Source organism: Meleagris gallopavo, chromosome 2 (genome assembly GCF_905368555.1).
Source record: "Meleagris gallopavo chromosome 2, MGAL_WU_HG_1.1, whole genome shotgun sequence".
Lineage (NCBI taxonomy): Eukaryota > Metazoa > Chordata > Aves > Galliformes > Phasianidae > Meleagris > Meleagris gallopavo.
In genome coordinates this window covers 77,623,573-77,636,939 of record NC_139405.1, presented here as the reverse complement: position 1 = coordinate 77,636,939, position 13,367 = coordinate 77,623,573, and the positions used below count along the sequence as shown (strand labels likewise).

At 46.9% G+C, this 13,367-nt stretch overlaps 1 protein-coding gene across 2 annotated transcripts; it reads right to left on the bottom strand.

The window, feature by feature from the left end:
- Positions 1-2,509: 2,509 nt before the first annotated feature.
- TENT5A (terminal nucleotidyltransferase 5A) lies at positions 2,510-9,484 on the bottom strand. 2 transcript variants are annotated; one of them, XM_085217737.1, is made up of 3 exons: positions 9,353-9,484; positions 8,224-8,708; positions 2,510-7,367 (listed from the first exon to the last, which is right to left on the bottom strand). In XM_085217737.1, the coding sequence occupies exons 2-3, from the start codon at positions 8,644-8,646 to the stop codon at positions 6,588-6,590; spliced, it is 1,203 nt and encodes a 400-aa protein (XP_085073863.1). In that variant the 5' UTR covers positions 8,647-8,708; positions 9,353-9,484; the 3' UTR covers positions 2,510-6,587. The 2 variants fall into 2 exon arrangements, with proteins under 2 accessions (XP_085073863.1, XP_085073862.1); XM_085217736.1 differs by lacking the exon at positions 9,353-9,484 and adding an exon at positions 8,866-9,001.
- Between the last annotated feature and the right edge of the window lie 3,883 nt (positions 9,485-13,367).

Here is a 13,367-nt window from a genome sequence, read left to right as displayed (position 1 = left end):
TGTGCACAATATTTAAGTGTGTATTTGGGATGAAGTTTTTCAACCAAAACAACAAAAAAGGAAGATTTTCTGACGTGAACTTGCATTGCCTATCCTGATGGAATAGCCCAGCATGAAATGGTGGAACTGCACATCCACAAAACAATCATTCTGAGTAGCCAAAGGCTATACTGGAGATGAGTCTGTTCCTCATGTTTTAGTAGGCCATTGAAGAGTTAGCATTTCCTCTCTAAAAGTGCAGATTTTGATTTTGTCCTCCTGTTCCATATGTAAGGATTAAGGTCCCTCACACAGAGCTGCTTCTAACATGCTTCTATGGAAGTTTAAGGTTTTCCTACAAATTACACTAGCCATAATCACAGAAGGCAGAATGGATTGGGTTCAAATGGTCCTCTGGTCCACCTGCTCCAACCCCTGCTCAAAAGGGACACCTAGACCAGGCTGCCCAGGAATATGTTGAGTCAGTTTTTGAAGATCTCCAAGGAGGGATACTACTATCTCATTGCAACGGCTCACAGCTATAGACAGTCTCTATCTAAGAGCATGTAGCCATTTGCATTGAATTTTACTAAAAATAAATAATATAAAGGGAGGAAGTTGTGGTAGTTTCAGGAAGATATGACTGGATGTACACAAACACTTGAGAACAAAGTTTATGCGACTGTGCTACAACAATCTCAGCAGAGGTTTCATGGGGGTTTCCCAAGAGCAGGTTTATAGTACTGAACTCAGTATTATCTACTTATTGCCTTTCAGGGATTCCACATATATTTACTAGAGAATGCAGGGTTGATTTAGACTATGCTCATCTTCTTTCCTGGGCAAAGAGTTCCTGGGGATTTTTCTTTTTTAAAAGCAATAAAATAAAAATGTGCTGCTGCAGCCAAAAAAACCTTGCAGACTGCTGCTTATCTTTCAAAGTGACAGCTTCTCTGATTATGTTCATTTTAGCAGAGCACAAAGATTTGAGCCATTTCTCAGCTCCTAATTTAATCTATTAACGTGGTCTCCCTTTGATGTGGCATGTCAGGTGATTAAGGGTCTTACACTCTCATTCTGATTTCCCCCTTCTGCAGTTCCCAGTGCTCCTCCCTCCTTAAAAAAATCCAACTTACTAAAGCACAGCATTCAGCTGGCTCTGTCTCCATCATATATCATATTCCTCCTCTGTTTGGGAAAGGGGGAGTCTCCACATTCCCAATACTCAATTGGCATTCATGTCCACTCCCCCTCACAAAAAAAAAAAAAAAAAAAAAGCCATGGAGAAACTCCAAAGGTAAGAGCATCCATTCAGGCTTAGGTTTTGAGAGACAAATGTCAAAAGACATTTGAATTTAGATGGTTTCCAGTCCTCCAATTTCCATTTGTGTCTTCAGGCATTGCAGGTACCTCTGCCAGACTGCTTAAAATACTTCAGAACTGAGCAAGCTAGCATGAGGAAGCACTGGGCCACGTCCTCCTGCCTTTCCTGGCAGCATCATGGAAGGACAGGGTGGTAGGGATGCCGAGCGCGTCCTCCTCCGGCTGCATCGCTCAGCCTCAGCCGGCTGGTTTCTCAAAGGAGACACTGTGCAAGTGCCCAGTGCTGGGTGAGGGGGCTGCTCCTGTGCCCCGACAAACGAGCAGTCTAGCAGCTTGTTTATTTGTTTGTTTTTCTGGGGAATACAGGTTCACTCATCATTACAATAAGCACATTGATGCAAGCACTTAGCCGGTGCTAAGTCTTCCAAGCCCAGAGCCCTGAATGAATGAGGCCAGTAAAAACTGCATACTGCAGAGTCTTAGTTGATGTTTTTCAAATCAGTGCCAGACTGAGGCACCCTGGTTTAAAAAGTGTTGCCGTGAGCATTGTAAATTAATATTTTATATTCCCTTGAAGTGCCTTTGGAGGAAATTAGCCTTCATTACAGAAGCATCTCCCCTGTAAACACAGCAAATACCTCTGCTGACAAGGACAGCACTGTAGGGCAGGCAAGGAGAGCAAACATTAAGTCTGGGGAAGAATTGGACTGATTCAGCAGCTGTATCCAGCGGGTAGGCGAATCCCTGCTCCCAAGCTGCAGTGTTCAGCCTTCTGCTACAAAAGGGCCCATATTTCTATTCTGGGAGCAGCACCCCTAGCTCTACAGGGCTGCCGAAACACCAAGGACCTTTGTGTGGCTGCCAGCCGGGTGCTTCACCATCCTGAACTACCAGGCACCACTAGGAAATTTTGGTCACACTGTCTAAACCACGAAGACAGCAGGAGTATTGCATGGCTTCAGAGCTTTGACACAGCCTGACAAGCACTACACTGGTTTTGGCACTGGTGGGGAGGTTTCTCCACAGCTCACTAAGCCCATCGGAATTGAGCAAAGCTTCTCAAAATGGACTGTGCTCCAGTCAGAAAGCAGCCCAACGCTGCTCTTCCCAGCAAAGTGCTGTTCTCGTCCTTTTTTGATGGAAGCAAGTTGGTATTCACCAGGAGCAAGCCAGAGCTATTTCAGACACGGAAGACAGAAGACACAAATCAATAGAAAAAAATAACTTCTTTTTATTTACAAAAAAAAAAAATCCAAATATTGGATGCTGTAAACAAAATTCACAATCTGTTCCCTCTAGAGTCTGTTTCCCATCAGCTCTTTTTCTTTCTCTGACAACGCCTATAGTCAAAATGTTCCAAAAGAGCAATCCAAGGAGCAGTTTGCTGCAACAGGATGCCTTGCAGAAGGCAACAGTTGTATGGAAATCTGAGGGAAAGCAAATCTGCACAGACTCCTACAGACTGCAGGAGCCTGCAGTGCTTCAGCCAAGCTGTCTTGAAATTTGCAGGCTTTTTTTTTTTTTTTTTAAACTATTTATTTTGTTAGCAAACCATTATTACAACAGCAAAACAGTACACTGATTTTCTTTCTCGCAAGGGAAACTCTCTGCATAAAGAAAACTATACAAAAGAATATATTCAAATAGGAGCTGAATATGCAATTACAGTTTTTCCTTTTCTGTGCAGTTTTATCTAACACACTTCATTTTCTCAATTAAAAAAAAAAAAAAAAAAAGCTTTTTTTGAACTGGTAGGAGCTTCTGACACAATGCAAACCAAGCACTAAGTAAGAGGTGTTTCAAAGATTTGTATGAAGGCCTTTGTGCAAGACAAAGCAAAAATATTTTAAGTGCAATAAAACTATAAAAATATCATCTTTTTGGTCTTCTAACTGCCCTTCTATTTTTGGAAGAAGTGTTCTTGCACTGGGGAGACAGCTACATCTAAGAAAAAAAAAATCCAATTTCAAAGCTCTCGATTGTTTCGCGATAGCTCTACTGAACCAAGTTTAGCTCCCTCTTGGTTAGCAATAAATTCAGTTGCAGCACAAACAGTTTTACTGTAATCAGGTCAATGTTTTTAATCAGTTCAGCTCTTTAAAAGGGGCACTGTCTCTTGCAGCAAGTTGTAGCCTTGCAGCTGATTGGATGAGAGAAATGAAGTCTACAAAGCAAGAATGCGGTTGCTAACTTTAAAGGTATCAGTGTAACGAAGGGTGGGAGGGGGGGAAGCAGTTTTAAAGAGTCAGACTTTATGGAGAGGAAGGTGTGCAAACCGCAGGAATAAACCAGCTTTGAAAAGGGGTTCTTATTTAATTCTTGGCCTGAGCTCACGCCTTCTTCCCACCTCTAACACCAGGCACCTTTTAAACTCCCATCACAGTTACAACAAAGCTCCACCAGTTCCACCACTTGCTCACTAACATATGCAAAACAGATCCAGAATACCTATATAATATATATAAAAACATATTATATATGTATCAAAATGCAAACGCTGAAAGGTGCAGTTTAGCTCAGAGCCCTGCTGCATGCACTATAAGGTAACTAGCTGCTGTCAATCATAAAAATACAATAAAATTTGAGCGGAGAGGAAGTCAAAACTTTCTTCTAAGCAATGGAAAAAGGGTCCTTTGATGGAAAAATACATTGTGTCATGTACTATCAGCATTCTGTGGTTGTGGCACCGCTATAGATTCTCAGCCCCCTCAGAAGAGCGGATGACTCATTTATTTGCTGCAAATAGTTGCGGCGAGAGAAGACATACCACATTACCAGCTGATCCTATTTCCCCAGCCTTCCCCGTGCTTCCGCTAGGAACCTTCCCTGAGCTGCCGGCAGTGCAATGCTTTGGCCAGCACCTTCCAGCTCTGCCAGCCAAAACGGGCCCCGGCCTGTAACACGGGCCCTGCTCTGGCCTCAGAGAGGAGGAAGGCCTCAGGGGGGAGGAAGGGTTGGCGGGGACAAGGTCTCCGAGCAAACACAGCGAAGGGCAATGAAACAGATTGTACATTTCCTGAAGAATTCACAGGGAAGGTGCTTCTGTAAACAAATCAGGTTCCCGCTAGATTGCCTTCAGAGTTAAAAGTACAAAGCGCGACAAAAATAGATGTACCTTAGTAGCTCCGTAGGGAAAACACAGCCGGGACACGAGCTCTGTTCTCTTTAGCTCCTGCCTCCACAAACACAAGACCATGCAAAGATGCACGGTTTCCTCTCAAAACCCTGAATTCCCTTTTTCTTTTTTTTCTCCCCTCAGTAAAAAATAGCAAAATATCAGAGTCAAGTGACATTTAGTTATCGGGGTTTCAAAGCCCAACAAAAATCTAACACCTTCAAGGATGGCACTGAAGTGAAAACAACAGCAGAGGTTTCATTTTCCCCATGCTGGTCTTTTGGGAGAGGAAATGAAAGTGAATAGGTATTGTTCCAATGTAAAGTGATTCCATTTAAATAAAGTACAGTACTGAACTTGTAAATGCAGTGTGACAACCAGATCAAAGATGTTTAATATTTGCATAAAAATATATATATATAATATATATATATATATATAAAATATAATTTTAAGCAATCGTGCAACTCTTAAAAAGGGTTCATTTCACATTTACTAAATTCTAGTGGTCCTGGAATGCATCACGCATTCTATTAAAATACTCCTTTAAATATTAACAATTAGTGTTCAAATCTCCAACTAATACAATATCCTTTAGCTGTCAGGGGGTTTAAATAAACCTATCTTTGATCCACGTTCCACTGAATTACACATAATGGAGGTATGCAGTCACAACATTAGTGGGTTAAATGTCAAAATGGCATTACAGTACAAAATAGTTTAAAAAAAAAAAAACAGCTAGTCATATGTTTCTCTGTTTGTGGAATTATTATGGCTCACAAGCAATCCACTGAATTACTGTAATCCTTGTTCTTGCAACCAAAGACATTATCCGAATCCCACCTTAATCCTGACTGGTTCATTTACTCCAAATTTCTCAGGTGTGGGTTAAAAAATTCACTGCAAAGTGCCCACTGTCCTATGACATCCTGTTGCAAACTGGAAAACACATAGTACTTTATTTAAACATTCCTTAATTGCTACATTTTCCTAGACCACATTAATATATATTGTGTGTGTATATATATAGATATACACATATAACATGTACATATATACACACACAAACATATATACACACATACACACACGTACCTAGGATAATAGCACACCGACATAACATTTACTCTACACAAGTATTTGCCAAGAAAAAAAATAGGGCATTTCCTCCACCACTTATTCACAAGCTTATGGTTGTTTTGCTTTTTAATCCTTGTGTCCCTGATAAAACAAAATGCATGGTTAAATCACAAAACTAGATTTTTCTCACTTCAAATTTTATGAAGGCATCAGGCACTTTTGATTACTATTGGTGTGTACAAATATAGCAACTTCTTTTTTTTGTTTTATATATATATTTATATTTATATATATATACTCTACTGTGTCTTCTTTGCTCAGATAACTTATTTGTGAAATCTTTGGTCCTTGAGCATACTTAGTTTGCCATAGCTGTTCTCCCTGCATTCTCACATTTTAAAAATGGGAGGCACGCACACACAGCTGGAAATAATGGACTTTGCCATCATACGTGTTTCCGTTTTTCTAACTGTACCAATCTACTACTGTTCATTTGGAGCAAGCTGTTTCTGATAAAGCATTCTCTATTCAAGCAAGCTATACATTCTACACTGTCAATCCATAGACGGCACTTGCTGCAAGCCCCAAATGCAGTAATTCCAATATACATTTTAATTCAGCTTATCTCTGCTTTATGCCTCTACTTTTAATTCCTGAATATATATATAATTGTTTTTTGAGTTTTTTTTTTTGTTGGTTTTTTTGTTTCTTTCATATTCTCCCTTTTGCAGATCCCATTCTAGAGTAAGAATAAAAACAAAAGAAATAAGGCTTTCCCATCTTCTCTATGCCAAAGCTATGGGAGCAGATACTGCCAACCCATATTGTCATCAAGCATTCCTCCCTCACTTATCTCAGGGGAAGCTGGTTGCTTTTAATGACAGGCCTCTTGTGCTCTGGGTAGGATCCAATTATTTTGGGGTTCTTTCTAGATCATGCTCCCATTGTTTATTAGAAGAACCACAAGCTTTCACCAAGCTTGAAACCAGAGCAGATCATCATTGCACGAAATACCCCATTTCAAAGGGGCGCATTGCCCCTTTCTACGCATTAGAAAAGGTTCTCCCCACCAGGTCTATAATTTTGATCCTTAATTACAGGGCAGCCAGGTAGAGTACGTGTGCTGCTGGCATGGGAACACCGTCTGCACCTGGGCAATATAGTAATTGCTGAAGTTGGCATCTGCTACGTATGGGGCTGGCTGGTAATAACAGGTGACATTGGCCACATTGGGGATGATATTCTGCTCGGCTAGGACCCGGATGGCCAGCATGGTGATCAGATTCAGCGTCTGTCTCCTCTCATGTCCCATCAGGCACACTGTGCTCTCGTTCACCACACCATGAAGGGTCATGAGATAGTCATACTTGCGGTCCTCTAATCCCACAAAGTGGTTCTGCAAGTAGGACTCCAGCTTTCTCTGCTGTTCTCCAATGTCTGAGAAGTCAATGAAAAACCTCGAGCACATGTATCTCTGCAGGGACTTAATCTCGGATTCAGAGGCAGCCCTAAAGCCCCTTACCAAAAGGTTGCAGTACTTCAGCAAACCGCCTCCTCTGATCTCTTCGGGGTTTCTGGTAGCAATGATCTTGTTGCAGAGGTGATCAAAAGCTTCTTGGAAATCCCCATAGACGCTCTCACCGATGATGGTCGGGTGAAATGTCTCAGTCATTGGATTCTCTGAGCATTCATAAAAAAGCAGCAGGGAGTCCAGCTTGATTTGGAAGGAATCAACGCTGAATTCAAACTGCCGCCTCAGAGAGTCCACGAACTTCAGCTCCACATTCTTGCCGCTGTTGTTGGACAAGGAGATGAGACTCCACCGGTCAGAATCATTGCATACTTTGACCATTTTCTGCACGTAAGCTTCCTACAAATGGAAAGAGAATATGAGCAAACCCCCTTGCAGCAGCCACTTCCCATCTCTACCCAGCCCTAGCAGTGCATGAAAGGAGCCTGCGGGTAGGGACCGGAGGGGACATGCAGCATGGGAGCACTGTCACCGCACAGGGATGACACAGGGATGTCCTGTTGGGGCTGTTGTGCATGAGAAGTCCTTGGCACCTCTGCTTCTTTCAAGCACTTCTAAATACATATGCATACAAACCTGAGGGTATGCATGCCAAACAGCTGTGCACTCGTACACAAAAGGTCACTGCTATTATATCTTTTTTTAAAAAACAGTTTCCACTTCCCTTCCCACCCTCTCAGCTCCCCCGAAATAATAATTAAAAAAACACAGCAAATGTTCCCTCAGCAAATGTTCCCTCTCTTCAACCCTATTCCTCCAGCGCAGCTTCCGAACTGCCCCTCTGAAAATCTCAAAGGCATTTGGCATGCAGCCTTAATGAACCGGAGCGGGCTGTCTATGCGGAGAGGAAACACCGCCGGGGCACTGAGACAGACAGCGACGTGAGCAGAGCCAGCGGCAGCCTCCTGCTCGCCTCCCACCACCTCGGGTTTGGCACAGCGGGCAACCGCACCACCGGGGCAGCCGGGCACACCGAGTGGGTCAATGCTCCTGGTAAACAACATGGATCTGAGGAAGGAGAGCCGAGGAGCACCAGCCAGGGCACCTTCCTGCAAGTTCAGCTTCCAAAAGTGGGGGTAATGTTCAGCAGTGGGTGTCGGGTGGGCACGGACGGGGTGCTCCGCACGCCCTGCTCGCAGCGGGCGCTACACCTGCGCGCTTCGCACGCTCAACGAGCAGCTTTGTATAGGCTTACCTTGAGGGTGAGCGGCGTGATCTTCTCTTTATTCACCCCCTCGGGCAAGAAATCCAAGAGGCAGTCCAAGACCACGTCCTTCACAGTCTGAAACTCGGCTTCCCCTTTGAGGTCGGCGCAGAAGATGAGGTCCAAGTCCTTGTAGCCCAGGCCGCTGTCTTGGTGCAGGACGTGGCTGGCGGCCGAGCCGTTGAGCCGCACGTCCCGCAGCCCGATGCCCTTCTCCTCCAGCCGGCTCCGCACCACTTTGACGATCTGCCGGGGCTGCATGGCCAGCGTGGGGAAGTTGCCGCGGCCGTGGATGGGGATGGTCTCGCTGAGGATGCGATCCAGCCGCTGCACTTGCTCCCAGCTCAGCACGTTGCAGTGCGCGCTCTCGCAGCCTCCCGCGTAACCCCCGCCGGCCTTCTCATCGTCCGCCATGGTGCGCGGCCTCCGCGGGCTGCCCAGCCCTGCTGCGACTCCTCGCTGCCCTTCCTCCGCGCCTGGCAAGAGAGGAAAAGCGAGCGGTCAGCGCCGGCAGCCCCCCCGCCCCCGAGGCGCCGGGAGCACGCACCCGCGGCTCCGGTTAAAAAGGGGAAAGAAAAAACAAAAATGAAATGAACGCGAGAGAAGCGGTACGGGCAGGGGAAAGAGCCCGACCTGCGGAGCCGCTGCTGCCCTCGCCCCCCGCCGGGGCTGAGGCCGCCCCGCGCTGTCGGTGAGGCCGCCCCGCGCCGCCCCGCTCGCTGCCGCCGTCTCCGGAGCTTTCGTAGTTCTGCCCGGGGAAGGTCCCCAGTAGTTTTTATACGGGGTTTCTCCGCTCTTCCGGGGCTCCGAGTCACGGCGCCCGCGTCCCGCCCCCTCTATCTGCATGGCCGGCCTCGCCGGTGCCCCCGGCACGCCCACCCCGTGCGCACCCACGGGCCGCCCCGCGGCTCGGCACGGCTCGGGCACGGCGCGGTTTGGCACCGCGCGGCGCAGCGCTGCGCAGCCGCCCTCCCAGCCGGCTCTGGCTGCTGGCCGAGGGGGGAGGCAACAAGTGTACCCCCTCAGCGGGGCAAGGTGCGCGCGGCTGCCAGGCATTCCCTTCTTATTATTAGATTCCCGATTTTTAACCCCCTTCACCGCCCCCGCGGCGTTCCCTTACGCTCCAGGCGCAGCCGGCTCCGTAGCAAAGCGCCGGAATGCGGCTCGGATCTGCGCGCTGCCCGACGCGATTTTCGGAGCCTTTGCAAGGAGGAGATCCCCCGGAGCTCTGTGACGGGGCAGCGCCGTGCGGGGGGAGAAGCTGCCTGCAAAGTGCGGTGATTGCGGAGGGGAGGGGAAATATTTAACACATACGTGTAATTTTAGAATGTTTTTTTTTTTTCCTAATGCTCAAATGTTCAATTTGAATAATGTTATTTGCCTGGTTTTCACCTGCTCCGGGCGCCCAAAGCGCACACGTTACTCGATCCCGCTGCGCGCAGCCTCCGGCGCTGCAGGGCCGCGACGCGCCCCAACACCTCATGCGCCCGCCGCGCAGCGCACGCGCAGGTTGCGCGGAGAGAAAGCGGCTGCGGAGTGAGGCGGGGGAAAGGGGGGGGGGGGGGGGGGGAGGGCGTGCGGGCGTTGCGTCATCGTTCGGGGCTTCGTGACGCGCGGCGCATGGGGCCAATGGGGGCGCCCCGCGCTGTGACGCGCTGCCGCCCCGAGCGGGCGCTCCGCCAACGTGGGGGGGGGGCAGGAGGGGGGCGGTGAAGATGGAGGTACGGCGACCCCCCTCAGCTTTAGCTCCTCTTATTTTAGATCTCCCCATCACACCCCGTGGGGATAGGGTTGGTGTGCGGCTGCCGTGCCCGCCTGGCAATATGCGTGCACCGAACAGGGCGAGCAGCCTCGGTGCCTCCCGCCCAAAAAAGCCCCGAGGGTACGCCCGGTGCCGCTGACCCCTGGTACAACGGGGAAGGCCCCGCCGACCGTCCGCCGCCGCCGCTCGCAGCCGCGTGACAATGGCGCCCCCTCCCGGGCGGCGAGCGCTGCAGGGGGCACGGCCGCGCAGAATGGCCTCGCTTCACGGCAGGGTTTGGGATGTTCTGGAAGTAAGGACTCGAAAAGTGCGAGTCGCAGCCCGCGATCTCCTTCAATCTCTTTCTGTCCCCACCCGGGGAACTGCGCGGGGCCATTGCTGTACTGGGGAGCCCTGTGCCTGCTGGAAAGTGAGAGGCCAGGAGAACAGTGCAGAGTTCTGTGCCAAGGCGGTTATTAAAAGAAAAAAAAAAAAAAAAAAGCAGGAAGCTTTTAAAATCGGGATGTGTACACATGAATGCAGCTGAAAGCAGGAGCGCTGTATCTCATATCCGCTGGCGGGGCCTGGCAGCCATTAAAATAAACATGCTCAGAGGGGCAGCGGCAGCCTGCTGGAGGCTTCTGGCTTCCCAACACCCCAAAGCCCTGGAGCCGTGGCCACCCTGGGCCCAAGTGCCCAAGAACAGCCTCGTATGGAGGGAACCATGGGGGCCACAGCACCGCCAGGCTGGTCAGGGCTCTGTACTTCTCCCAGGAGAACCATAGCGCACAGTGGCACCTGTGTTCATCTGTCAGAGTGAGCGCTGCCCTTGGCCACAGGCCAGCTGGCAGCGGCCGGAGAACTGACCCAGAAGGGATCTGAGCTGCCCCCTTATTCCAATTTAAACTAGGCCATCCCTGAGAGTCCGAGCAAGGACTGGCTAGTGTGAGGCAGCATTTAATTTGACTTCCCAGCATGTGGCAGTGAAACTTTAGCAGTAATAATTATAGCAACGCCACAGAGCATTAGATAGGCTTTTAAGATTTGATGCTATTTTATATGCATCTTATTTCTTTCCTCTTCTGTTTCAAGTTGTTACCGCTTGCAAACTTCAGAAGGAAGGTAGGCAGAAGCTCATTCTGGAGAATACCACTCTGGGGAAGGAATTGTAGGAGTAACACTTTTCAGTTCAGAAAGGTACATAGGATATTCATCATCGTGCTCTTTTATTTATATATATATATAAACTATGAATTATTTGCATCAATGTCAGATTCTTTTTACATCTCCTTCCCTAATTAATGGACACTAGATCGAGGCTGTATTTTCTTTATTAAGCTGCCTACATACCATGGATAAAGTGGAAACATATCTTTACCGGTGCAGACTGTACTTTAGGGTAGAGGAGTATTCTGTATTTGTTACTCTTATGTTCTACTCGAATGTGGAATTTGTATTAAGTCATTGAAAACTAGAAAGAAATGTAATTAGGGTGCATTATGTTGTGAGAAATAAAGAAATATTTGTATGAGTTTCAGAAATCATTCTAATTATGATTGATCCTGGTTATTCTTCAGCTAATAAAAGCATTAATTCAGCTCATGAATGTGCACTGTGCTTTTAATGACAAGTAAGTATTTTTTGAAGGAAAAGGTTTTGTTACTTTTAATTGCCAATGTGAGAAGAAATTCCTTGACAGCATTTGGGTGGGATTACTCATGCAGGCAGTTTGCAATGCCCAAGTCGTTAATGGGAAGGTAAGATGTGCAGCATGAACTCTGCCTTTCTGTAAGTCCACACCAAATTGCTCAGTTAATCCCTTCAACCCAGCAGCGTTCTCCTTCTTGCTCCAGAACAAAGGAAGATTAACAATACTGTGTTTCTGTGTGTGTGTGTGCTTGGCTGAAAGTCTTCAGTATGAGCACTGCTGCGCAGAACCAAACAGATTTTCCAGGTAAATTCTGCTGAACTGAAGAATTCTTTGTGTTTTCCTGATTGAACTCCATGCCAGTTGCCCATAACATCATCCTGGTTCCCTTTTGCCCACTATATGCTATCTACAACAGGAACATGCATTCTTTTGATGGAAAAAAAAAGCAAAAAACTGTTGACGCTTCATCTGTGTCTATCAGAGCTTCAACTCAGAAGCAGTGGCAGCAGGGCAGGAGATGGAAGCAGCTGCTTGGGGGCTTTGGTTTGGCACATCCAAGTTTTGCCTGTGGCTGGGATTGAGCATACCTATCCTGCACATTCCCCCACTTGATGGGTTTAAGTGGAAGGAACAGGGTTTGCAGTCCATGGCTGCTCTGTCAATGCAGCCAAGGTACAAATGGATGGACAGACAGTCAGGAAATTCATCCCTGAACAGCAGTGCCACTTCAGGCACAGAACTAGTGTTAATTCAGCCAGAGGTGTTTGCTTTTGTTAAGAACATGATAAACATCAGTCTCATCACTCTGTATTAAAAGTGGCAGCCTTCTGTACAGGAATGATTTGGCAGAAAGACATCCAGAACGAGTCAGAGAAGTCTAAAAACCTCCTTCAGAAGTTTAGAAGGAAGATGCAAGAAAATGTTATCCCTACAGTGTCACAAAAACTTCTGTAATATCATTTCAGATAGACCCCAGGGGCACTTAAAACATTAAAAATTGCTTTCTGCTTCCCAAAGGTAGAAAGATGGAGCTGGGCAGCAGTCACCTGCAAACTTAATTGTGTTGGCACCCAATTTCCTTGCTGGAATCAAGATTGTCCCTAACTGTCCTCCATCCAGCCAACATATGGATTTCTCAGCTCACCTCCAGATTTCTGGAGAGTTCAAACCACAGTGTCCTCCTCTTCTCTCCACATCCCTAAGGGAGGCAGCTTCCATCCCAATGCCTGCATAGCACAGGTGGGCAGCCAGCAGCATGCAGAGCTGCAGGGAGATGCCAAGAGGACATCAGCCACCAGGATGAGGAGTTCAGAGCAATCCTGACTTGGCTGGGAAGAGACTTTCCTTAGCAAAATGACTATTCATACCTTTGACAATAGAACAAGACATCATACTTTCAAAGTAAAATCTAAGACCTGGGCATCTATAATAGACATACCTGCAAGCCTTTCCAAACCGTTACTCATTCATCTGTTTCCCCAAAATTAGTCTAGGTAAAGCTTGAGCATGTGTGGGGGCAGAATTCAAAGGCTGGTTTGTTTTGATTTTAAAATTCTTTTCAAACACTGTAAAAAAGAATTTTCTAATACCTTAAGGTCCATGTATTTTATTGCCAACATTTATTTCCGTATGTGATACCTGTAAAAATTATTGCATCTTATAACAGAATGGCCTATAGTAAGAATTAGTACTGGAGTTAGCACTGACTATTGTATGCTCAACACTAAAGAAATGAAAATTAGA

What these genes read in the sequence shown, in the direction of transcription:
- TENT5A (XM_085217737.1), bottom strand. Translation starts at nt 8,646, where the DNA reads ATGGCGGACGATGAGAAGGCCGGCGGGGGTTACGCGGGAGGCTGCGAG. An exon ending in TCACGCCGCTCACCCTCAAG is followed by an intron (nt 7,368 to 8,223) that starts GTAAGCCTATAC and finishes TTCCATTTGTAG; the next exon opens with GAAGCTTACGTGCAGAAAAT.